General features: G+C 40.7%; 1 protein-coding gene across 2 annotated transcripts in view; it reads left to right on the plus strand.

The window, feature by feature from the left end:
• The first annotated feature begins 460 nt into the window (after positions 1-460).
• Positions 461-27,257, plus strand: part of MAP3K1 (mitogen-activated protein kinase kinase kinase 1) — a 74,641-nt gene continuing 47,844 nt past the window's right edge. The window contains exon 1 of one of the 2 annotated variants that reach the window (XM_045565675.1): positions 461-967. In XM_045565675.1, coding sequence (XP_045421631.1) covers positions 486-967 — 482 coding nt within the window. In that variant the 5' untranslated portion in view covers positions 461-485. The remainder of the gene's footprint in view (positions 968-27,257) is intronic. The other variant, XM_045565676.1, reaches the window with a different exon arrangement.

Genomic DNA, 27,257 nt, shown 5'->3' on the forward strand with positions numbered 1-27,257 from the left:
CACCACAAACCCAACTTCCAACTAATCATTTCTTAGGGGAGCTGCAACTCCTGTTGGCAGCGCTCCCGCCGAGTCGGGGCGAGACTGCCGCGGAAAGGAAGCGGCACGAGGCTGCCGCCGAAGCTCCTCCTTTCGCCGGTGCGACCGGGACTACCTGGCGGCGCCGCGCGTGCAGCGCGCAGAGTGCGGAACGGCCCTGCGCCGGCCACCTCCGAGCCCACCTCGGCCGCCCGCGCGCGGCAGAGCGCATAGTGCAGTCCCTCCCACCTGCGGCCGCCGCCCCCGCCGGCCCGCCCTCCGCCTCCGCCTCCGCCGCGGGCCGGACCCCGCGCGCCCGCCCGTCGGTCCAGGCCGGGCGCCCGGCGGGCCGCGCTCACGCTGTTGGCGCAGGAGGCCTACGCCGGCGGCGCAGCGCCCGCCCCCTGCACTCTCCCCGCCCCCTCCCTCCCTCGCTGGGGCCGAGCGAATGTAGCCCGCGAGAGAAAATGGCGGCGGCGGCGGGGAATCGCGCCTCGTCGTCGGGATTCCCGGGCGCCCGGGCTGCGAGCCCCGAGGCAGGCGGCGGCGGAGGGGCCCTCAAGGCGAGCAGCGCGCCCGCAGCGGCCGCGGGGCTGCTGCGGGAGGCGGGCAGCGGGGGCCGCGATCGGGCGGACTGGCGGCGGCGGCAGCTGCGCAAAGTGCGGAGTGTGGAGCTGGACCAGCTGCCCGAGCCGCCACTCTTCCTCGCCGCCTCGCCGCCGTCCTCCTCTACTTCCCCGTCACCGGAGCCCGCGGACGCGGCGGCGGGCGGGAGCGGTTTCCAGCCTGTGGCGGTGCCGCCGCCCCACGGAGCTGCGAGCCGCGGCGGCGCCCACCCTACCGAGCCAGTGGCCGTGCGGGACAGCGGCGCCTCGAGTCCCGCAGGGGCCGAGCCCGGGGAGAAGCGGGCGCCCGCCGCCGATCCGACTCCTGCAGCGGCCCCCTCCGGGTGAGCAGCGCGGCCGGGGGCGCGGCGGGGACTTGTGGGGCGGGCAGAGGGCAATGAATGAACCCCGGGCGCCGCGCGGGGCATCCCGGGGCTCGGCGCAGCGAGGCTACGCGCCACTCGCCGGGACCCGCGCCCCTGTGCACCCCTCGGCCCCTCCGGAGTCGGGCGGCGCCCCGGACCCAGCCTGGGGGACTGGACGGGGATGTGCCGGAGAGTTTGTTATTGTTTGCAGACATGTGACAGGCGTGCGAGCGGCGCTGCGGGGACCCACTGCGAAAAGATGTGGGGGCCCAGGCTGGCTTTGTGGGGCTCCGGGAATCGGGGCTCTCGGAGGAGCCCGGGGCCCGGCCGAGGGGCGGGGCACCGCCCAGCAGCGGCGCCCCCAGACGGGTGTCCCCGGGGTGGGGACGCTGGGGGGCGAGGCCCGAGCTGGTGGCGGCGGTGGTCGGAAAAGGGGCGGGGTAGAGGACACCGAGGGTCGAGGAGAAAGCAGCAGGTCCCCGCAGCCGTGACAGGCAGAGCCCCTCAGTACGTCGGGGGCTCGAGCCCCTAGGCAGGTACCGGGCCGGGGCACAGACGGCGCGTCCCCAGCGCTGGCCTCAGGGCTCCGGGTGGACGTCTCGGTAACGCCTGTCAAAGCGGTGCAGCGCCGGCTGCAAACTCGCGGGGGCTTGCAGTCTTCTAGGACGTGCGGTTTTTCTAATTGCGTCCCCCAAGGGGCTCCGAGTGTTCTTGGGAATGAGAACTGCACCACTAAGATTTGAGTGACTTCTGTTTGGAGTTTGAATTTGGCCTTTGAAGTTTGCATTTGGCGGAGTGGTGTAAGAGCCAGGACCGGATGTGTCAGCCATTCAGTTCCAAAGCAGTGGCGACTGCTCCCCGCAGTCCCTCCGGCGTGGCTCCGGACCGCGGCGCCGGTGCGGTGCTTCCTGCGCGGTGCAGCTGCGCGGGCCGCCAGCCGAATTCCAGGGCCACGGTGCGGTGGGCTCCGGCTCAGATACGACTTCCTGGTGCATATGAATTACAATATGTGTAAGGTAATTTAGACCAGCAAGCGGTTCATTGACCTCGCCCTTTTTTGGCTTCTGGAAATTTTTATATTAAAGGAAATTCTTCTAAGTGTGAGAGCCATAATTCTTGTTTTTTAAAAAAATGCGACTAATGTATGCAAAGCACAAAGTCTTGATGGGTATTTTGAGTTGGTGGAAATGTTTTTGTTATAGTCACTCGTTACCCTGTAGAATTCCCTGACCTTTATTATAGGAATAAAGTGTGTCTTATTGTGAGACGAATTTGACAGTAGGAGTCCTTGATTATCTAAAGCGATTTGTCACTTTTTTGTGCACTTGATTATTTGCTTAAAATCATGACCCGTTTATTATTTAGAAGTTGCCCCTCCCCCTAAAAAAACCCTAAAGCTTGTGCTTCTGCACCGTACCATGGCAATATTGAGACGAAAGGAGATTTGTGACTGTTAACAGTTTTCTGTGTGCACTTGCACATGTAACTTAGTCTTACAAGAGTTAAGCTCCTCTGCAGTTTCCTGTTTCTATGTAGATTGGATTGAAATTTAACTAGAATAATTCTTTGAAGGCAATTGTTAGTACAAATGAACTCTAGATAAAATTTTTTAATCCTAAATTTAAGAAATTAATTTTATCCATTCTTATTAAGATGTAACTTTTTGGATAAATAAATAATTGGCAAACCTAACCATTCTAGTCATCTTAATGAGCTGTGAATATAGTATAAAAACAACCATTGTAAAAAGAATATGTATAATAGAAGTTGTTTAATGTCGTCTGTTGACAAAAAGTAAGAGGACTAAGATAGAGGCAGATAGAATTCAGGGACTGAGTAAGCCATGCTTAATATTTGCGTTTTATAACCTAGGTTTTTTTTGCCCTCTTTGCTTAAGGGGTGGATTATAATTGCACAGTATGTGAAATAATGGACTAATAAGCATAATCTTTTTTAAAAAATTAATTGTATTAGCCAGAATGGTGTTGGTTCATTACAAATGTTATACGTAAAGATTTCATTTATAGTAAAATGTTGATTTCCTATCCTTTTGAATTACAGTGGGGTTTTTTCCAGTTTCCTTGACAGTGGGGTTGAAATTCATTTGAATCTGTTAGTATAAAAGTTTGATTATGGGGAAAAGGTTTGTATTGTTTTTGCATTTTGTGTTGCATGTTATGATACTTTGTTATTTACCATTTAAATTAAAATCTATGAGAAAATTGATTATAAGCAGTTCAATAAATTCTAAGTTGACCTTTACATTTTACTTTTTTGACAATAGTTAATTCATATTTCTAAAAGGAAAATCTAACACTGATTTTTGAAATATTTTTATGTGCCAGTAGTAGTAGAGGTCTGAAGACCCCTTCTATCTAAAGACTTATTTTTTTAAAGAGAATTCTGTGATTTTTGATTTTAGAATTTTTTTTCAATTTCTGATCTTTGGTTGTAAAAAGTGTAGAGAACACACTTGTGAGGTGTAAGTTATATAAGTAATACGCATATTAAAATAGGAGTTTTTGTCTGTCCCTCTTCTTTAGGGTATAGCCGAAATGAGTGAAAGTTTTGTGCCTGTAAGTGGCGCCCAAGGGTTTGGAATTTTTCCTTACATTACAGAATTAAGGGCTTTTTCTTCCTATTTACTGTCTTTGAAGAAAAATTACAGTGTTACTCTCCATTGAACAGGCTATTGTAAGTTTGGTAGATATAATTACTCCATCCTATTTTTGTAACTTAAAAAAACCAAACTATCAATTTGCTGGCCCCATGAAAGAACAAGATATGCTGTACTTGTTAATGTTAGTTTTTGTTTAAAACGAAAGATATTTCATAGGCTGCTTTTATATCCTCATATAGCCCTCAGATTTCACTTCCTTTTAGAGGCTGTTAGGCTACAAATATAATTTAGTGACCTTTTACTAGAGAGGAGATAAAAGAACATAATTACCTAAAAGTAAGTCTTTTAAAAAATTAAGTTGGTGATTTTATAAGACAACAGAGGTGGTCACATAAGTTAGTAGTCCATGAATTTGTAAATTTTGTAGTAATGAATTGTCTCCAAGTTCCATTTTAAATCACGTAAGAAAATTAATGCATTCTTCAAAGATTAACCTTATTAAATATAATTCTGGAAGAGAAATATCAGAGCTAGAATTGTTGCCAACTTTTGTTTTCTTTTCATATCTGATTTTGGCAAGGGTGACTGGTTAACCAACATTCCTTAATATATGATTTCCAATGCACTATAATAACTCTATTTTGTTAGATACGAAAAACAGGAAGTAGCTCTGTTCATTGATATTCTTTCATATCTTCTATGGCACCTCAAGCATAATATGTTGTATGTTTGATAAATGGTCACTGACTTGTCAACTTGAAAATTTTAAAATGTGGAAAGGAGTGTTCTTTTGCTTTCAACAAGAGAAAACAAAACAAAACGAAACAAAAAACAGCTACAGCTTGCCTAGGCTGAGTCTGCTAATCAGTCCTTGACACTGGCTGTGTGCATTCCAAAGGAAGAAATGATGGGGTGGCAAGATTGTTAATGGGGAATGGATTGTCCTGAGGAAAAATATGGGGCACTGAGAAGTGCTCTGAGTTAGAAAGCACCACTTTGGCACTTTGTACGCCATTCATCTTCCTGAGTTGAGGAGTATCTCTTGGTACAGAAAGCAATGGGAAAACATGGTGGAAAGTAATAGTCTCTGGAGGCGGCATAAGAATTGCATGTATATTGCACCTCTGACCTTAAAATGCTTTGCTTATATCCGATATACCAAGTATATTCCTTAGGCTTGGTTGTTTTCCTTAGTCCTGGCCTCTTTTTATATCCTAAGTCAAAAGTTAGAGCAATTTAAAAATGTAAGTGGGTGGAATATTAATGTAATGAAATGTGCAGTATTAGGGATAACCCAAAATTGTGTTTAATAAGAAATAATTTTGAGAACATTTTTAATCATGAAAGAAATAATCAGGACTGAAATTGAAGTAAATGGTTCTTTGAAAGCAGTAAGATTAGTCAGGTACTCTTTTCAGATTGCAAAAATATGAGGATTTGACTTGTGGCTTAAAATATGTTCATTGAGCATATAGATATACTTAAATACCTTTTGTATAGTCGCCTTCCTTGCCTTCTATGTGTCAGGCAGGTTATATATGTTCTCATTTAATCATCACTGCAGCCTTCTAAGGTGTTGTAATTCCTGTTTGTGGGAGATAACTCATCTGAGATGGTAAAGCCCCATGATCACACAACTAGAAGACAGAGCTAGGACTCAACCCCAAGTTAGTCTGACTCCACAGTCCATTTCTTTCTACTACTCTATGCTTCTTCCATTTTCTTTTTCAGTTTAACAATCTAACTGATAGTTTTTAAGGAGGAAGTTGTTCTGCAGGAGTTCTGCTATGCTGCTAGCTAGGTCTCTATGCAGTGCTATGTTTGTCTAATGATGTGTATATAATACATATCTTTCTGTAACCTGGCCTTGTGATACAGATAAACTGTTTTTAGATCACCCTATCATGTCAGGCAAAGAAGATAAATGATTAGTTTTTAATGTTTTTTAGATTTATTGATTTGTGCTGTATTAAATCGTAAGTGAAAGGAGATAAAGAAACTGGAATTAACATTACTCAACTTAATCATCACACAAAAAGAGAAACTTACAATATGGCTGGACCCTACCCCTTTGTTACTGTTTTAGATTTCAGTCATTCAGTATTTATGAACCCCTGCATGGTGGTCTGGTGGCAGAGAAAAAGATCTCTGCACAGCCTCTGTTTCTGTGGGTAGATTGTAGTATGAATGTGTTCCACAATATCATGTTAAGTGCTGTAAGAGAGCTGGAAACACAGAGGGACACCCAGATTAGAATTGGTGCTCTCAGTCTCCTCTGCAACACTCCACAGTGTATTCCTGTGATGAATCCGGTGATACCTCCTTAACTTTCTGAGGAATTAATTCACCTTCCAGGTTAGTAGTTATGAGTGGTAGGTTTGTCCTACCTTCTCCTTTTACATTTGGCCTGCTAGTTGTTGCCCCTTTTCTTTGGTTTCTTTCCCTTCTCTTGGGACAGATACATGCTGTAGGTTTGGGTCACAATAATGGAAAAAGGAATGTGGATACAGATTAGTTTCAAACTATTTCTGCCTACTCTCTTAAGAGGAATATATACAGAACTGCAAATTCAGGCGTAATTTTTTTTTTTTCTTGCAAGAGAAAATTAAAATGAGGGTATGGGGAGCAAGAAATTCAATATCTGCCAATGCTAGTTCTAAAATTCAGTCTTTATTATTAGTAACAGCAACTCTGCTAGTTAAGAAGACAACGTAGGGAAATGTAAAATATGCTTTAGGGCGTAAGATGATCAAGAAGATAGCCTTGCCTTTATTTACTCTATGGCATGTCACAGTTGATTTAGGTATGTTTGGAATGGAAGGGAGTTTTATATCATTAGTGATTGAGTCCTTAGGAATACCAGGCTGATTAGTTTGATTAAGATGTAGGATGCTAAGGAGAATTGTTAAAACTCGCCAAGTGTATATTTCTGAAAGTATACGTCTGTCACCTGAGCATTATTACCGAGCCCATCAGACATCTTGAAGACTGAAGGAAGTCTATGGAGCCACATGGTATAGCTTACACAGCACTGTAGTTAATCACATTAACTAAGTTTATCAAGTGTAGGCACAATGATGGTAGGTGTATGTGTAGTGAGGAGAGAGTAGATACTGGACTGTAAGTGGAAGCTCTGCTCTTGACAAATAAATGTTATCATTGCCCTTCCTTCCATTCTTCTGTCCTTCCATCACACAGGGTCTTGCTATGTTGCCCAGGCTGGATTCGAACTCCTGGGTGCAAGTGATCCTCCTGCCTCAGCCTCCTGAGTAGCTCGGACTGCAGGTGCTCACCACTGTCCCCAGCTTTACTTTTCTTTATTGCCTAAACAATCATTTAAGTGATATGCCATCAAATAATCTTCAGACTGGCCTTATAGCATTCTGAATACTAAACACCAGTTGTTAACAAATCAGGAATTTTGTCTCATTCTTTGTACCATCTCCCAGCAGCTAGTGTCTGACACCCATAAATATTAGGTGCCCAGAAATGTTACCATCACTTAGTTTTCCTAAAGGGGTTATTTTTAAATTAGTGTATCAGAAGAGTACAATAACTTACTATAGCATTGTTTTAATCATGATCTAGGTAAATGCAAGTTTTGAAGGCATGAACTGCTCATCAGTTTTTATACATTTCTTAGTACTTAGTAGCAGTAATTGGTATTTAACAAGCATCGATAATGTTGACCAATTTTATATAATGTAAAACCCCGAGATCCTCAGGGTTGTCCTAGGCCTTTTCTCATTCTGTCTCTTCCTCCCCGACTCCAGTCTCATTAATGCCCTTAGATCCGTTACTGGCCATTCACAAATGATTACAGAATTTCTTTTCCTGGCCATGACCTCTCCTAAACTCCAGACCTGTACCTGACTACATGACACTTCCACGTTCAGATGTCTAAAGCTAAATTCATGATCCTCCCTAAACCTTTTCCTAACATGTTCCCTGCTTGTTAAAGAGCAGAACAGAACCTAGGAGTCATCCTTGACACCTATTCCTCTCACCTCCTCAGATTCAGTCCATCCTCAGTGCTGGCCATCTGACCTGTCACCACACCCAAGTCCAGGCGCACATCCCCCCTCATTTACACTAACAGGGTCACTGCCTCAGTTGCTCTGTGTGCCCTACTTTGTCCCTTCCAATCTGCAGTCCATACTGTGTGGTCAGAGCGATCATTTCAGAATGTAAATCTGATCATAACTTCCTCCAGAAAAGTAAACAAAATTAAATTAAATTTTAAAACTTTCAAGTGCTTGCTACTTGGATAAAGACCAGAGAATCCTTAACATGCCTTACCAGGTCCTTACCTGGTCGGGCCCCTGCCTGCCTCTCCAGGCCCGTCTCAGCTCACACTCGCCCTTGTCCTCTGCAGGATTGCCTCCTTCAGTTTCCTCAAACTCAGCTCACTGCCTCCTGCCATAGGGCCTTTGTGTGTTCTCTCTGCCAGGAACGCTCTTTCTCTAGTCCCCACATCAGCTCCTCATTGTTGAGATCTTAATTCATTGACACTTCCGCAGGGAAGCCTTCCTCAGGGAAGACTGGCTTTGTAGCAGTGTCCCTACTGTCAATGTTGTGATTTTACATCTGTTATTTCATTTGATGAGTGACTGTCTTCTTCAGAAGACCATAAGACTGAGTGGGCAGGATCTGTGGCTGGGTAGGGACCCAGCACCTAGCAAAATGCCTGGCACAGAGTAGATACCCACTTGGTTAATATTTGTTGAGTAAATGAATGAGAGGGATATTGGCATGGCATGTTCAAACTAGTGGGTCATCTGTTCTTTCCCTTTGGTCAGACATAGTTTAGGACCTAGCCAAGAAGGAGTTAAATGGCAAAATATTTAGACTTGGTGTCTCCAGATTGTAGGTTTGCAATAGACTCATTGGGAGGTATCTGGACTTGTAGACACACCTAGTGCCTCGAGTGAAGTAGGGTGGCTTAATGTATAGAGCAAATATCTATACTGCATGATAATTTTGTAGATAAGAAGAGTTTGCTATGTGTATATAATTCTTATGTACTTACTAAGGAGTTGAAAGTGTATTTATATATGAATAAATGGACACATAAAGGTGTCATGCATTAATTATTCCTTTTTTTCAACTTCTCAGAATGTTATCTAAATTTAAGATGATACTATTAGGATTCTTGTCTTGATAACCATCCAAACTCATTTTATCATAATTCAACTTGGGATAGATAGAGGTTCCCATTTGCATTAAAGGAAAGATTTGCTAGGCAAGTTCTACGTGAGATTGCAGGAGCCAAGAACCCATGTAACAGAAAACGTTTTAAAGTTTACTGGTGGTAACTAAACCCAGTAGCCTCCCTTATCTAGAACATGGTTTAGCACTAAGAAGTAAAAAAAAAAAAAAAAGAAAAATGCTCTGAGCAGCCAAAGGACCTGTAACAATATCTGTGCTTTGAAGTTCTTTGATTTTTACACTTAGAAGAGTTCCAAGAGCATTAGCTCAGGATCGACACTTAAGATGTTGTTCTTGCAGTGTGGTTCACTTGGTGTTGCTAACTTGCAGCAATTAGGGGGATGGCAGCGTGAGTCCTGCAAGATGCAGGTTACCTGAAGGCAGCAGTGTTGGCAGACCTGACAGCGAGATAGGAGAGGGAGAAGAGGACGTTGAAACATTGCAGTTGGGAGCCACCTGGTGTTGGTGCAATTAGTTCTACCTAGGTAACCTCTACAATTAAAATTTATTGAATCATAGCACTATTGAACATTACTTTTCCAGCATCAACTTCCTAATTTGTAAAATGAGTGTTATCAAGACTATACATGATTGTTTTTTTATAAGGACAACTCTGTGTCATTATTAAGAAATTGTCATATTATCATGTACTTAGTGAATTAAAGTTAGAAAACTTGTAATATGTATTAAGGAAAATTTTTATGGAAGATAGTTGTAGAAAGTATTTTGATCCTTGAAGTGGTAAACCTCTAAATTATCTGGAAGATGTATTTTGTAGCCTTGATGATACTGAATAAATAAGGTCTGCTTTACAATTACATAAAATTGGATGCTGCTCATTAGAAATGTCTTGTGGATTGTCTGTGTGGAAAAGTCTTTTTGTTTTATTTATTGGCCTGAGTTATTTTTATATCCTGCAATTTCTTTAAAATACCAGATAATCACCACCACCGGTATATACTAACCTGTTTCCTGTTAGGTTGTGGGGAGTCAGGCACTAAGTTCCAGTTTTGTAGCATTGACCAAGTTATTTAATTACTGCAAGGTTTTTGGTTTAATGAGATGGTTACTTGCAAAAACATTCTTAATGTCTACATGTTCTAAGGCAATACTTGTGTTTTGAAACAGGCATTTCACAGTTTATTCTTTGTTTTTTTCTTGAAAAAATATCTTTATCAATTGGCTATGTGTGTTATTTATTTTCTGGATTTCTATTGTGACTCTTAAATTCTTTTTGGGTAATAAGCCAGATTATTTTCATGAAACCTTAGATTTTAAAAAAGATGAAATAGATTAATGTAAATATTAATATTCCTGAAAAAGTTTTAGTGTTATAATCTAAATGTATTTTGAATTTTGAAAAATATGTTTTAAGCATTCCAGTACACTGGCACCTCTATGCTGTTAGACTGCATTGTTACAAGGTCCTAATAGTATTTCTGGGATTCAGAATTTATAGGATTAAACTTTATTAATAAAATGATTAGTCTTTTTGAAACAACAAAACTATTTTTTTAAATTTTATCTCTGTCATTTAACAACCAGGACCATACTGTGCATGCTGCTATACACTCTGCTTTTTTCCTTAACAGTATTTCATTATCTTGGTGAACAAACAGCTATCTTTTTAATGACTGCATAGTATTCCATCAAGTGGATGTCTTATTAACCAATTTTCTATTTTGAGACATTTACATTGTTTGCATTTTGGTTGTTGTATTAAGCTTCAGTGACTACCCTGGTACATGCATTTTCATGTAGTTGTGCATTTAGTTCTGTAAAATAAATATTCAGAAGGGAAATTGCTGAGTCAGAGGGCATGCATATTTTAAAATTTGATCACATAACTAAATTTCCCTGTAAAATATTATGCCAATTTACATATACCTCACAGTATATGAGAGTGCCCATTGCCCACATTCTTGCCAGTGTTGTGTGTCCTCAGTCTTCCATGTTTCCCAATCTGGTGGATGAAAGATGGTTTCTCATTTTAATTTTAAATTCTTAGCTTTTTAGCATCCTTATGTATCTTATATTAATTGGCAGTTCCATACTTCTTTTGTGTATTTCTTTTCACACGTGGGGGAGCATTGTTTATTTTTTTCTTATTGATTTATATGCACTCTTTGTATATAAGAAATAAGCTGTGACACTTGTTGCAATTGTTCTCCTCTGCTTGTGTGTCATGAATTAAGACTTTGATTATGGTATTTTTCCATTAAGAAGTTTTACGTTGTGTTTTCCAATTTTAATTCTTTCTCTTAGGACTTCTGTGTTTAGGTCATATAGAAAGGCCTTCCAGAGAGGCAGTGCTGTGTAGTGAATAAGAAAACAAGAGAGTTTCACCACTGTCAAGCAGTCTTAGAAGTTACTTAACTTTTTTATACTCTGGTTTCTTTGACTGTAAAATGAAGATGATAGTAGTATCTACTTCAGAGTTGTTGTGAAGGCTAAAAGAATTCATGTTTGTATAGCTCTTAAAACATTGCTTGGTAAATTGTGAACACCATGTAAGAATAGCTATTATTATTCCCTACTGCAAAATTTCTAATAGTATTTTTATGGGTTTCTAAAAATACTTTGATCTCGATCCATTTGAAGTTTAAGGAGTGACTTATCGCTCTACCTTTATTTTCTTCAAATGGTTGACTAGGTGTCCCAGCACTGTTTATTGACTAAAAATACTTTTCTTTTTTTCCTGAATTAAAATAATACTTTAATTCAGAAATTCTAAAGTACATTTATTTTAGATCTTTTTCTTGTTTCGAAGTTCTATATTCCTAAATAACCAAATTTCAAGTTTTATAGAAAGATTAAAGGGAAGCCAGTTGTTGACCAGAAACAAAAGTATATGTATTAGCTTCTGTGACAGAATCCTGCGTGCAACTGTCTCTGGGCTAATTCCTCTCAGAGGGACAGCTCTGCCAGGCACTGCAGCTGTGATGTGTCCAAACTGAACCCCTGCCTCTTCCTCCTTGCACTCAGCTCTCCTTGTTATTCTGGGTGCCCATCTGGGTGAACACTGTCACCATTTCCCTAATTGCTCTGCTCTCATTCTTCCGTCTTTCTCACCTCCAGCTTCCAATCTGTGTCCAGTTTTGTTGTTGCCTCTCTCCTGCTAGCCTTAGAATCCTCCCACCCTTCTCCACTGCCATGGCTGCTAACCCAGGGTCAGGCCACTGTCAGCCTTGTCTTCATCCTGAGAATGAAGTCCAGATTCCTTAATGGAGCTCAGAAGCTCCTGGTCCTCAGGCTCTGCCCACCTTTCGGCAGCCGCTTTCCAGAGCCCCCTGCTCTAGACATTTGGTATCACACTCATATCTTTATTCCTCCAGCCGACCCTTTCTCAATGTGCCGAATGCTCTTTCCTCTCTCTGGAATGCCCATTTTGTCTCCTCTGTGAGATTTTTAAAATGTTTTTATTCCCTTTGCAATAAAGAATTATTGGTATTGCACTAAAAATATATGTGGCTATTTGTATAAGTCAGTACTATACTGTGAATTCTGAATTCTTAAAGTTTCTCAATATTTGAGTTAGATTTGCCACTTTTAAGCAAAGTTTTTTCTCTGTCATTGCACATGTAGTCATCTCTCTCTGACCAACAGTATTTACAAAGAGGTGTTTGTAAAGCATACTTTATTATCAAGTGAATCAAATTTTCTTACTAATTTGTGTTAAAATTTCAGAGGTGTAATCTCAAGGGAAAAAATTTGGTGCCAAGCCACATGTTACTGTCTTTGAGAATAACCCAAGCCATCATGGCATGGGCACCACAAGGTTTATGTTAGCTGCAAGGCCTTCATGGACAAAGTCCCAGCAAGCTGACAGGTTGTAGGTAAACACACATCAGATGTGGGGTCACTCAAATCCCATTTTGTCTGGCCTATGGGTGTTGTTTCTCAAGAAATTAAAAAGCAGAGTGGTAAGCATGCCTGGGTGAGTGTCTTGTTGGCAGTCCTGCTGTCACTCCTGACAAATGTCATGCCTTCAGGAAACACTCCCAGTGACTGCTGTGAGCCAGGCACCAAGGTGCTGGGGACCCAGCAGGGAGGAAATCTCCATCCTGCAGCCACTTAGTCTGTGGAGGAATTTACCTGTCATCAAAGATGGTGCAGGTGGTGCAGGCCTCAGTCAGCTGGGCATGTGGAAGGTGTGAGGGGGCGGGGAGGGGGGATTCGTGGGAACTGGGAGGTGGAGCACTGCATCCAAAAAAGCATGGAGAAGTGAAGCAGGGGAAAGGACCCTGTAACCTTGCCGGGAGGTGTTGTGGCCTAGGGGTGGGTGAAGGACACATAAGCCTGGAAATCAGGAGTCGCAGGACCATGTGGAGAGTTGCAGGTGTAGCTCAGGTCGCTCCATCTGGATGGAGATGGCATAGACCAGGCTCAGGGACCCAGCTGGGGACAGAGAGAGAACCAGGCAGAGCCTTGTATTACTCCCACTGGCCAATCCTTAGATCTCAGTGCTTAGAATGAAATAAAAAGCCTTTGTAGTTAGATAGGTAACCACAGTGCCCTAGGAAGTGGGTCAGGAGGCCCAAAGAAGTAGTTACATCAGAGCTGGCAAGACAGTCTGAGGCCCCACGTCTGGGAGCCGTGGGTGTTGCACTTCCAGTAGCTCCCCATAGCTTCAGAGGTTCACAGATTGGGAAGTGTTCTCATGCAAAACAAATTCCATCCACTCTGGTCCTAAACTTGGTTTGTAACTGCATGTTTCCAATTTCAGAGACAGCACAGTGTAGTGACTAATAAGCTAAGTAAGCCCTGTTAGCTACTTAGTACCATTGAACTCTAGGGAAGTCACTTCTCTGAACCTTGAATTTCTCATCTCTTAAATGGGTTTAGTGCTGGTAATTAGATGAGATAATGAAGCACGATTCTTGACCCAGAAAAATATTGTTAATATTAACTGTGGATAATACTACTTCAAGGAACTATGAAAATTCACTACTTAAACCTGTAACCGTACAGAAGAAGGATGAGGTTAAGAGACTTACTTACTCAAGGTTGCCAAGCTAGTTACCGTTAGTTTAGCAAAGGCAGTGTGTGTAAATTATGCATCATCTTGATAACAATTCATTTTTCCATGTTATTTTGAAATGATTTACTAGGAAAATAGAAAACTGCAATTTTCAAAATTCTGTGATGTGGGATAAAGCATCTCATCAGTAGTAGATAGATCAGGGTTCTCATCTCTTTGTGACCTAAAGCAGGTCTCCTGGGTCTTGTTTCTCATCTGTGAAAAGAGGAGTTTGGCTTCCATAACCTCTTAGCTCTCTTCAAGCTCTAGCAACTTGCCAAAACTTTAACTTGAAAATTATTTCCTGTGACTAAATTTAGCTGTAATTATTGAAACAACGATTAGTTTTTTGAACTTAATACAGTCTTGGAATTTTACACCTGGGTACCAGCTATACAGAGATAGATGAAAGACAAGAAAGGCTCAGAACAAAAAGAAATCAAATTTGTTAAACAACATTAAGTGATGAGAAAAATATTTTTTAAAAGCTTATAACTACGCTGGTATAATATTATTTTGCAAAGTGGAGAAAAATTAGCGCAAAGTAACTAGCATGTTTGTGTTTAGCAAATACTGCCTATTTAGGGACCAGTTTCGAAAATAACTTTAAATCTAGTTTTTGGTAACTTTACTGTTAAAAGCTACCTTTTTCCTCTCAACTTTGTTTAAAGAAAGGACATTCACCAAGGATAACCTCTAGTAAGCATAGCAATCCTTTGACTTCTTCCTGTGTTTGTAAAGACATTTTCATAAATACACATATGTACACATCCTTTTTTTTTTAGTTGGAATTATAAAAAGGCATTGCTCAGTGACATTTAGTTGCATTGTTTCCTAATTGTGAAAATTCATGTTTATTTATATTTTGGGGATCCTTTTCACATAATTTGGACAGAGTTGGCACATAGTGGAAAATGTAAATTTTTCTGTGAATCCTTTTATTTTTCTTACTAATCTAGTAAGTTGGGGCTCAAGTTCTAGAAAATTATGACTTTTAAGTAGATGTGAAAGAAGACTGTTCAACTGATTTAATCATTGTGATTGCACCGGTTTGAAGCATATTCACACAAATGTTCTTGCCCGTTGCTGTTTTCATACACAGAACTGAAGCTGCTCATAATTCATTGCTGAGCACACAAACATTCAGCAGTAATTACTTTTTCTCTTATATTCCTGGTAGTGCAGAATACCTGCCCTTTCCTGCTTCCGTCACAACCTATGCAGTTCCCTTGTTCTTATTGTTGTGATCGGTCAGTTATGCAGATATTTGTTTGGGGCACATACTATGTGCTACGCACATGATTTCCAGATGAGGCCGTGGTAAGGAATAAAGTGTTTTTGAATTTTAGTCACTTTAGCACCATTCTCTAGCTCAGTGGTCCCCAACCTTTTTGGCACCAGGGTCCGTTTTCACGGAAGACAATTTTTCCATAGACCGGGGCACGAGTGGGGGGAGATGGTTTCCGGATGATTCAAGTGCATTACAATTATTGTGTACTTTATTTCTATTATTATTACATTGTAATGTATAATGAAATAATTATACAACTCACCATAGGTTGAGGACCCCTGCTTTAGCTGTTGTGACTGTTTTGGATAATTGGTTATAGGTTTTGTCACCAATAAATAAGGGCAGCTAGACTGTCACCTGCACAATGCAAACTGAAATCATTCTGCAGTTTTATAAGTGGATAGTAGAACATTCCCTCCACTGCAAGAGGATTTGCTAGGAGAGTTTTAAATACTGCCAAAGACACATGAGAACAAAGCCTTCCCTTTTTGGGCTCAGGTCCATAAAGGCAGTTTTGGCATTAAAGAGAAAAAGTTTATTCTCAAGAACTCCTTGCTTTCTCTTCTCCCTCTTACTCCTTGGGCCAAGTTTTGGTGATAAGATATAAAAAAAAACATTAGTGTCTAAAGTCAGCTTATCTCTGAATCCAGCAACTTGCTAAAGAAAAGTGTTCAGAATTACACTGTGTAATGTAATGCTTTATTCTTGGCGAATGTTCCCCCCAAACACTGAATGTCACAGATTTTAATTACTAAAAACAAATTAGTAGAAATTTCTTATCCAAGTAGAGAAAATGGTTGGCCACACCCTGAGCCAAAGTGAAATTTTTTCCAAGTTCTGTCTCTATTTCTTTTTTCTCTCTCCCTTTTCTCTCGCTTAAACACATACACACACCACCTCCCCGCAGCACCCGTACATGTACAGGTCTTGCTGAGGTACCGCCTTTTCATTCCATGCCGCCAAGTTGTCCTGGGACTTGGTGTTCCAGGATCTTGGGTGAGCCGAGCCACTCACACTGAATTCTGTTCTGTAGCAAGATTGCTATTGTGCCAGTGTACTCACACTTTTTCCTGTAAATTCCTCAGTGCTTTATTAAAAATAAATCTTATTTTATAAATCATTTATTGAGCATTGATAGGGCTTGCATTTGTAATCAAATGTTAGCCAGCTGCTTTACACAATGGATTACCTATACTATACCTATACTCCTGGACTGACTGAATGTCCTCATACTATTGGGTTACTTCTGCCCCTGCTCTATCATTTTGTGTATATTTAGAGTGCAAGAGCTAAATTTTATATTGGCCAAAGAATTTTTAAAATTTGTCACAAAAGTTAGCCCAAAGATATAAAAAATTTTATGCCGTCAGTTACTGATTTTTTAATACCTAATCTAGGATTGATTTTTTTAATGTACTATGGGATATTGCCTACATTAAAGCATTGTTAATAGCACTTACGTGTTTTGTAAAAAGTTTCTGCTTAAGGAATATAATATATTTAAAATGTTGATTCATTCTTTCCCATATGCTTAGGTAGCCATGTGTGTCAATATTTTCAGATACGATATTTTTAAATCATTAAACTATCCTGGGAATGTCATCATTTTGGCATTCCAGCTCTGTCCTCCACAACTCTTTTACCCATGAAAATGGGTTTAAAAATTTGAGTTTTTTAGGATGATGTGTTTGAATTTTAAGTTCAGAGACTGCAGTCAGTGCTGAGACCTGAGAACCATTGCTGACTGTGCTCCAGGATTTTGTGTGTCACCTGCATTTCCCACCTGAGGGATCAGGAATGGGATGGAGAGCAGGAAGAGGGAAGGAGGCTGGACTCAATCCCTGGGATCAATAAAATACAAAATCTACTTGGGCTTCTTTCTAGGTTAGTAGACTCTGAGAGAGGAAGATAGACCACAAAAGACCTTTTTTAACTCCTAATTTCTAATTAATGTTTTCCTGTTTGTTCATTTTGTAATTCAATGTTAATCAGACCAGCTATCAGGCAGGCATTTAGTTTGCTGTTTCAAAAATTTATAGCATGCTAATTTCTGCATTTTATTAAGTGATGTTTGGAATCATTGACTGTTTCTTTTAGAACTTCAAACATTACAAAAACCTTTTGAACATTCTAGTTTATTTCAAGATGTTTATGATTGCTTATGGGGGATTAATGCAAAAAATAGAAATACCTGAATTCCATGATAATTCTTTGACCTCTCAAGAGTCAAGGAGCCCTGCTTTATGTGAAGATGAGACAATGTAGGTGTTATAATTCTTTGAGAACCAAAATTATTCTGATACTAAACTCCAGTTTCCTTCACTGTTTCTGTTAAAATGAAAAGCCTAATCAAATTGCAGTTAAGCATCCCTTGTGGACATATTTGATTTCCTCTTTCCCCTTTTAGCTATCAGACAGGGATTGCCAACTGTCTTTAGTAGAAAGATATTTAACCTGCTGTCTGACTCTTGTTGTGGTAGACTAAGTGTAGCATTGGCTCAGGCTTGTGAGACCTGTCCCCATTACTGGCTTACCACTTCTGCAGGATTTTGAGTAAAGTTACTTTAACCTTTGAGTTTGACTGTCCTCGTCTGCAAAATAGAAATGATACCTTTGCTACTTATAGAATTTGGAAGGAGCAAATGAGATGATGGATATGAAATCAGGAGGATTAAAATAAAATACTAGGACTTAGGATCACAGCATTTTAGAATTCAAAAGGACAACATCTTGATTCCAAGTAACAGAGGTGGCATTAGAGAGGTTCAGACATTGTCAGTGGGGAGATTTCCTCCTTCGGTGCCGTGCTGGGTCTGTGACCAAGTCTAGTTCATTCTAGTTCATTGTTTTCCTACTGTACTTGGGTTGTTTGGAGTAGCAGTGGTAGTTAACTTCCTCTGTGCTTGATACACTGGAAGCATTCTGCAGATTATCTCATTTAAGCCTTACACCATTCTTGTGAAGTAAGTGCAATTTTGATTCCCTTTTTACAAATGAAAAGCATCTGAGAGGTGAGGTATCTTGGCAAGGCAGCCACACAGCTAGTGGGCAGTAGAGCCTGAACGTGTCCCCAGCAGTTTGACTCCAAGCCTTCTCTCTTAACCTTTACGATTACCTTTTATGCATGTTTTTCTTTTTAAATCAGGAGATGAGTTTGAGTTACATCAGAGCACAAAGTTTCATTATCTTGTCTTGGAAATTATTCATTTCTTTGTCTTTGCTTTTGTCCATTCTTCACATAGTATATAATGAAGTCAAATCATATCTAATGTTGACTTTAAGTTATCTGTTTAGGCCTTCCAAAAATCCAGAAAGCATCAGTGAGACATTTTAACAGTTTGGGTTATGTGAACTTCTTACAAAATAAGGCAAATTATAAACAGAAATAAATTTAGACTTCAGTGTTTTTACCGTACCAGAAAGGAAATGAATCTCCAGGCTAGCAATAGGGTTGAACTTCATTAATGCACACGTTCTTTCCTGCAAAATTGGAGATACCCTTGGTGCAAAATTGGAGATACGCTTGGTGTGTGCGTGCATTAAAAGTGATAATGGTTAACACTTTTGGAGTGCTTTACAGAGTGCATGCCCAGACTTTGCCTCACATGGGTGTCATTTCTGTTTCACAGTTGGTGGGAACATGCGGGTAAGTGAGGTGGCCTACCCAGCCTTGCAAAGTGGTAAGGGGGAGAGTGAAAACTCCTTACCCAACACTGTGTATTCCACACACACTCCCTTCTCTGCCCCGTCTCAGCTCACACCTGAGTGTACTTGTCATACTCCCGGGGAGCTTTCCTGGGTACTTTAGGCATTTTGAAATTTATTTCTTTGCTACTAGGCATAGCTGTTAGATCTCTTTATAAATGGGGGGGGGTTAGTTTTTATTTCCAGTGATTTTAAATTTAAGCTCATTTCATATTTCAGCAGTATTTTAATTGATGTGTTTTAATTGTTGGTAATGCCTATTTTGAGTAAAGAAAATAATATCTACCAGCCAGCATCTAGTATTAATTTGTGCCTAAAGGGACTTCAGTTCATTAATTCTCTTATTGATGTTTGTTCTCTACTAGTGAAATAAGTTAACAAATATCTGCCTATCAAGTATGGAGCCTTTATTTTGTGTTCAGCAGGCACTTTCCGTGATAATTAAAAGAGCTTAGTGGCTCTGAGACAATGCAGTAATCTGCCTGACCCCTGTGCCTTCCCAACAAAGGAGATTATCTTTTAGTTTATAGAAAGGTCACTCAGGTAAAACTGAAATCTCCTGCAAGGCAAGATAAATATCTTTGCACTTAGCTGTGTCTCTGACACTCCATTATTTTGTTTTCTTCAATAATAATTAGTTTGCTGTACCATAAATCTTTTATATTAATATGATCTGCTTATGAAAACTTATACTATCACTTTAACTCAATATGTGTTTATTGACATACTTTACTATGTGTACACTACTGTGCAAGGAATTGAGACTGAGATATGCCCAGGTAAACACTGGAGTTGGGAGGAAAGGAGAGTTTAATTCTTGTGTTCTTTAGCTAGTTATTGATCACTTGTAGCCAGTTTCATGACAAACTCTTGGAAAAAACTGAGGTTCTACCTGGATTTGACAGTATTCATGTGTATGCCAAATATGAGGACAGCTTAATGAATGCTGCCTATTAATTGTGCTTTTAGGGTACAAATGATGTAGGCGATGAAGAAAAAAGACGATGAAAGAAAATACTGTTGTGCTTAAGAAACCTCTTTTAATTAAAATGTGAGTTGATACTCCCCCAAAATATAAAGGATGATTCAGTATGAGACTCTTGAAAATGATTTTATTGTGTATACTTTGTTTATATACAGCTTTTAAGAAATTAACTTGTGCAAAGTAAGATATGCTTTATTTTATATCTTACTGCATTAATAGTAATCCACCTTCAGGATTGAAGTTTTATGGCCTCTAATGTTTCTCTCTAATGATCTTTGGTCAGTAGAACCGTGGGTTGTTCAGAATCTGGCACAAGAGCTGAGGATTGAGAAATTAATGGATAGTTCCTGTGGGCAATCTTAATTCCTTGGTAAGTAGGCCCAGGCTCAACCTTTGAAAGGGTAGCGGGGAATTTTAGCTCAGATTCCTCCCTGAGGAGTGCCAGTATTTCCTGGAGGAGAGCAGAGAGGATCCTGTGGAGGAGCCCGAGATGCTGCGGAATGGGAGACACAGGCAAGGCCGGGAAGAGGACTTTTTCCAGGGAGCAGATGGTCAGCAGTGGCAATGCCACTGGACGAGGGCTGCAGAGGGCATCAGCTGCTCTCCAGACAAAGCAGTCTGGTGGAGTGGTGGAAGTGGGAAAGAAGTGACCGTACTCCAGTGAGGGATGAAAGGGGGTGCGGGAGCACAGGCTGCTCTGGAGAAACCTGGGGGAGGAGGGACATGGGAGAGAAGTGGAAGCCAGAGGGTTGCAGAGACAGAGCAGCTGGGGTTTGGTTGTTTTTTGTTTTAAGACAGGAAGAGGGGGAAATGTTGACAGGTTGAAGAGATGGACCAAAGAGAGGAGGGTGTTTCATTTGAAGTTTTAATTGTTGTTCAAGTATTGAACATGCTTTTCTGAAACACCGACGTTTCTCAAGGAGGAAGAGGCTTAGAGGGGGTTGACTGATGGTTAATAGGAAGCCAGTCTGTGATGAAGAGCTTACCATGGTTTATGAAGTAGGAAGTTTGTAGGTATGAGTCTTCCCTTTGTGTAAATTATTGTAGCTCGTGGTATGACAAAACATTCATTCACTGAACGGATTTATTAAGAATCGGCTGTGTGCAAGCGCTAGGAATACGGCAGTGTTGAAACACACAAATTTCTGCTCTCATAAAGATTACGTTCCAACAACAACATGGTTCTAAGTGTGCCGAGAACCCATTACATGGTTTCTATGTGAGTTTCTCTGCCCTCTTCCTAGCTGTTGCTTTTAGATACCTCACAGAAACTCCATCCCTCTCCATGTTTTAGCTTGGTCAGCATGTGTACCTGACGGGTGGCCAGCCAGATTTTGCCATTGAAGGGGTAGGTGTGGTAACGCACCTGGGGAGGTAGTCCAGGAGTACTTTCCTGGTAATAATAAAATATCAAAGTTTTAAAGTGATTAGTTTTTAGAAAAATAATTTAGGACTATTTAGAAATACTCCCATAGCTATTACTTATTCTCTTGCACACGGATGGGCTTTCTTGGATGGAAGGAGGTAGGGGTATGGCTGACACTTTGGCGCTTGTGCAGTTTATCTTTCCTCTGCCTCAGGTAGAGGATGGCTTGAGGCAGATACATGGCTGCTTGACGTGCTATTCCCTAAACAGTTTTTTGGCTAGTTGTTGTGGTACTCCCTGAATAGTTTTTTGAAATTTTGCCATATCTTGTGTATTTGAATGTTATATTGTGATGGCAGCGTTGTTGAGAATAGCTGCTTCAGCTTATTGTTGAACATTTTGGCCATCCATTCAGCAAACTTCTTTCAAAGGACTGAAGAGGGAAAGGGACCCAGGAGTATCCTCTGCAGCTGGCTGTGCTAGTAATGCTTACTCGGAACAATGAACAAAACTGATTCAAGTCTTACGATTTACCATAATCCATTTCAATTTTATGTTTTAGCTATATTTGTATTTTTAACATAAAACCATCACAGGGCACCCACCCATCTCACAAATCTTGGAATAAAATTGACACTCTAGAAAATGGATGCTCTATTTTTCATGCTTATGCTGTGGTTTCAAGTGCATCCTGCCAGCTGTATCCCCTACCCCTAGGCAAGAAGAATCCAGGTTTGAGGAATCTGGATTCAGGGTCGCAGCACTGCCCCTTCATGGACAATATCTGCCCATAGACCCCTTAGCTCATTCCCCATAGGATGCAGCCTCATAGCTTCTGCCTCTCTCCTCCCAGGCATAAAATCTTTGGGGTTTTCTTCAAGGCATTTTATTCCTACTAGCCACAGAAAAATCAACAGCCATTAGCAAAATTACAGGCATGGGTAAGTTCTAAAGTTATGGGATAGCTTGTTTTCACTGAAATATAAATGAATCTCATGGTTCTTAGCTTTCTTTTACCGACCATCTCTTAGTGTTTTCCTGGGGTTGAAATCTGCCTTTTCCCCCAAGAGTGGTGTTGGAGCTCTCTCTCTTTGCACAGTGCCCCTAGGACTAATGGAGGGCACTTGGCCTACACAAAGCCCTCAGTGAAGCTTATTTACATCTTAGAGATCTTTCTGCTATGGAGGCTCATACTGGCAAGACATTGCTTCCTCACAGCTTGCCATGTACAAATGCTGGGCATTTGGGAGTCAGTACTGCGGGAATAAAGTAAGACAAAGGCCTTCCTGCAAGTAAAACGTAGTGCAAGGGGAAAGAGCAGTCTATTCCTTTATTCAGCACGTCTGTTGCCTACCTCCCTGTGCCAAGCTTTCTTCTGCTAGGGCAGGAGACATAAAGTTGAGACCCTTTTCTGTCCTCAGGGATCTCACAGTCAAGTGTGGGAAACATAAGTAAGAGGCCATTATAACAGTGTTATTTGCTGAATGGGGACTGAATGAAGATGTCTTCACACTGAGTTATAGGGGCTGTGGCCAGTGGGGGAGGCTGAAGGCAGCATCTGGGACAGTTTCTCCAAGGAAGGGGGTGACCCTAGAGCTTGAGTAATGAGGTGGAACCTGCAGGATATTGAGACTAAGGCATGTACCTAACAAAACTAGATAAATTTGGGGGTTTGTTTTTATTTCTTGCTTCTTCTGTATGCTAGGTAAACTCACATTTTATTAGCTGTGAGCCTTGTTTTCATTTTTTAGTTTAAAAGTTTTGAGGTTGATAACTTTGGTCTAGTATCAGCCAGAATGATAATAAATTGAATAGGGTTATTCTAGTTAAAAAGAATATTCATATGCATGTTTATGAAAAAGAATTGCTGTCATGTTTTAAAACAGGAGTAATATATTAAATAATTTCTATATTACAAGTACAGTTCTTTGCCCCATTTCCATTCAGATTGTTCTTTTTTATCTAAAAGCATTAAAGTTAGAAAATGGTATGATGAATGTCTTTAGAAGCATATACCAGGCAAAGTCATAAGTCAAAACCTGCCAGTTCAAAGTAAATGCAATTACTTGGTTCTACTAAATTGTAGCTTTTGCTGTAGTGAAAAGAAATTGGCATATTTATGAACAACTCCAGGATCCCATTGAAATGAGGAAGACATTATTTAGGAAGGCAGACAGTAATGATTCAGACTATATTTAGGACAGGATGTTGGAGTTAATGTGCCTTCTCTTTCAAGTGATTAGTGGGCATATGACATCTTTGATATTAATAGTTGCCTAAGTTACATTTTTAGGGAAAGAGTGCCACCTACCGAATAAAGACTTTTTTTTCTTCCATCTCATTCAGTTCCTAGAATGTTCTGTTTCATGTTGAATCCTTAGTGTCTCCAACTGTGCTACAGTTAACTCCCATAAATAGGTAGCTTATTCCAGGCAGTGATCCCATCTTCCAATGGATTGACTAGGGTAGCTTGGATTTTTAGAGGGAGTATGTTCCTCTAAAATCAGATATAGAAATAAAACCTAAACATAAGCATGATTCAGCACTTGGCAAGTCTCAGAACCTTTTCATCATGTTAATGTATGTACTGGCCCAGAAGTTTTTTTGTTTGTTTTAGGCTGGGTATACAGATATTCAGTGAGTAGGAATAGGTGAACAAATGGCTGGGAAGAAATGAACTATTCTAAAAAATAATTGAAGGGGACATTGGTCATGATCTACTGAAGAGATCTGATTCTCCTAGGGTATAATATTAGTACAGAGATCATTTGATCACAACTCGGCAGTAAGTCACTGGAGGGATTCCTGAGGTCAAGCTGCAAATCCAAAGACCTACTTCAGAGTAAAGGTGTTTTTTGGTAATTCCTGACAGAATGTAGTATCTCATCAAGTGAAAGGTTAAGAACATGAACACCAGCAAACACACCAGTATGAGAATTAAAGGACATTATTTGAGAATTTTACGGTCATTATTTTTAGTATATTGGAACATTTTTGATGTTGTGGTTTAATTTATTGCTAGACATCAATCATCTCCAGCTTTTTCCACTTGTTGATCGGATTGTAGAAGTAGAAAATGATCTTTAAGGGAGGTGGACTGTATGCTAAATTGATTTATATTAATATGTATACAGATGGATTGTACAATCAGGGATGGTATTGTATTAAGATCCTGAAGTGAAAAACAAAAATACATGTATAAGATATTTGAATTCATTCCACATAAAACATTTATGCTTTCTAAGCTAAATACGTTAAATTTGTGTCCTAAACACCAGACGTTAACCAAAGGTGAGTCACCTTTTTTTATGTTCAGGTTATAAATCACAGCAGGTCCTCAGATAACATCGTTTCATTCAACATCATTTTGTTGATCAGGGCCACTGTCTGTGTGGAGTTTGCACATTCCCCCCATGTCTCAGTGGGTTCTCTCCAGGCACTCCGCTTTCCTCCCTTATTCCAGAGACGTGCCTGTGAGGTTCCTTGGTGTGTCGGCATGGTCCCAGTCTGAGTGGGGGTGTGAGTTTGCCCTGCGATGGAATGGTATCCTGGTCAGGGCTGGTTGCTGCCTTGCACCCTTACCTGCACGGTGCAAGGATAGTCTCTGGCCACCCGTGACCCTAAACTGGAATAGCTGGGTGAATGATTGTCTTACTTGTTGTTAACCTTTTTTAAGTGTATGTATAGCTCACATTTATTTTAATAATGTTTAATAGAAGTGTTTGGGGTCTTTAGAAGTTTGATGATGTTTTTGTGACCAGAAATATGCCATGGAACTTAACTCTTGTTTATATCAATTAGCCTAGGGTCAAATTGGTTTCGATATATTTCCTTTCGCTTAAAGTTGTGGTTTCTAAGAACCTATGGACGACATTAAGTGAGGACTTACTGTGTAACTTGCCATTGACATCTACTCCTGTCACTTAAATAGTAATAATTGGCTGGTCAGCAAGTAAGCACGTATTCTCTGAAAACATTATAGCTTTTAATAATACAAAAGCAAAACTATTTTAGCAGTAATTGTGCTTTCAGATTAGCACTCATAAAACTAGTTTGACCCCTAGAGTTGTGTCCCAGCTTTTTACCTTTTTTTAAAAAAAAGCAAACCATAATTTCTGTAATTTGAGGCAGATTAAACATTTCTGATATTATTACTACAGAGTATGTGTGTCTGCAGATTCATGTAGCTGCCACATAGATGGTGACGATACCTTTAGAAAGGATCCCCACATTTGAAAACCTTGGGAGCCACTGGATTATAGGAATGGCAAGAATATTTCACACACACACAAAAATGTTGGGAGGTACTCTTCAGATTTAACAATTAAAGGGAGTTTGTGGTTCCTATTAAGCTTTATATTTTCTCGTGGTGTGTCTCGCTGGTAGGAACATAGCGTTGTGGTAATAAATGAATCATAATGTTCATCCTGAACATCCCTAGGCTCTGTAGTGTGGTCTGATTTTGTAGGTCCTTGAGTTCCAAAAAGGTTGTCAATTATTTCAGAGCATGTCACTGGTTAATGGCATAACCAGGACTTGACCACGAATTTCCAGACTCCCGAATCCTGTTATTTTCCTTTGGTCCCATGAAGCCTCCCACAGTACAGAGTAGTAGTTCAGTGTTACATGTTTATTTTTAAGGAAATATTTGAAGCATAAAGAAAAATATAGAGGGAGTATATTACAGAATAGTATAGTGAACAGTCATAAAACCTTCACCTGTATTTAATAAATGTTAATGTTTTACCATGTTTGCTGCAGTTGGACGTGTATTGTTTTTAAAGAAATTAATATTAATAAAACAAGTGAAGCCTCTTTTGTCTTCTGGCTGGACTCTCTTCCCTCCCTCCTTGCCCCCAGAAGCAGCCTTGTACAGCAGTCTTCACATTCCAGATGTCTCCTGTCAACTTTGTTACCTTCTGAAACCAGAAAAAGTAGTTTTATTTTGCTAATTTCATCTGTTTTTCAAATAACATATTGTTAAAAGAAATTATGAAGCAGCATAGTGGAGGAAGAAGGAGGACAGGGCTTTGAAGCCAGAGAGACCTGGTTTTGAAACCCAGAGTTCCCGCTTACTGCGGAAAGTTAATCAAGTTCCTTAATCTTTCTGTAAGAGCTTCTTTACACAATGAAGATGACGAGTCTTACCCTGTAGCCTTGGTGGCTACATAGATGGACAGTACTTAGCATAGTACATAGAACAGAGGAGGTGCTCCATGGCAGCTTTACTGATAATAATAGTAGCAGTAGTAATTTCATTTAGCATGTACTTACCACGTATTTGGTGCTGTTGTAAGTGCTTTATCCATGTTCATTCATTTTAAAACTGAGGTGAGAACTATATGTGAAGGACTTGGAACAGGGCATGGCACGTAAATGGTGAGTCATGACTATTGGCTAGTAACTATTATCCCCATTTTACAGAAGAAATTAATGGGAGGAAATCTGGGAAGTTAACTTTCTTCTAAGTACTTTACATATGTGAGGGCTGTCTGCAAAGTATCCAGTCATTGTTGATGTAACCAGAACGGTCTGTGTGACATCCATGTAACCTGGCAGCCAAGGAGAGTGGACTGTAATCCACATGCATGAACAATGATGACTTCACTGTACTAGTCAGTGGGACGATGGACGCCTTGAGTGAGCATTTGTACTGTGTGGCTGTCGCATTCAAAATGACTGAGCAAGTAGAGCAACGAATCTGCATCAAATTTCGTGTTAAGCTTGAACATTCCTCGGAAACTAATTGAGTGATTTAGAAGGCTTTTGGGGACGATGCAATGAGTGCAGTGTAAATAAAAGTGTGGCACAAACGCTTCAAAGATGGTCGAGAATCTGTTGAAAGTGATCCACGTTCTGGAAGGCCTGCAAAAAAGACACCTGAGAATGTTGAACGTGTATGGGTTAGGTTAAGAGATGCTGGGAGGACTGTGTGAGGTCCCAAGGTACCTACTCTGAAGGAGACTGAGGTGTCGTTGTCCTATGGACAGTGTTTCTTTTATTTTGTATCATCTTCAACAAACGTCTCTATTTTTCATATTACATGGGTGGATACTTTCTGGATAGCCCTTGTA

The sequence above is a fragment of the Lemur catta genome, chromosome 12 (genome assembly GCF_020740605.2).
Source record: "Lemur catta isolate mLemCat1 chromosome 12, mLemCat1.pri, whole genome shotgun sequence".
Taxonomy (NCBI): Eukaryota; Metazoa; Chordata; class Mammalia; order Primates; family Lemuridae; genus Lemur; species Lemur catta.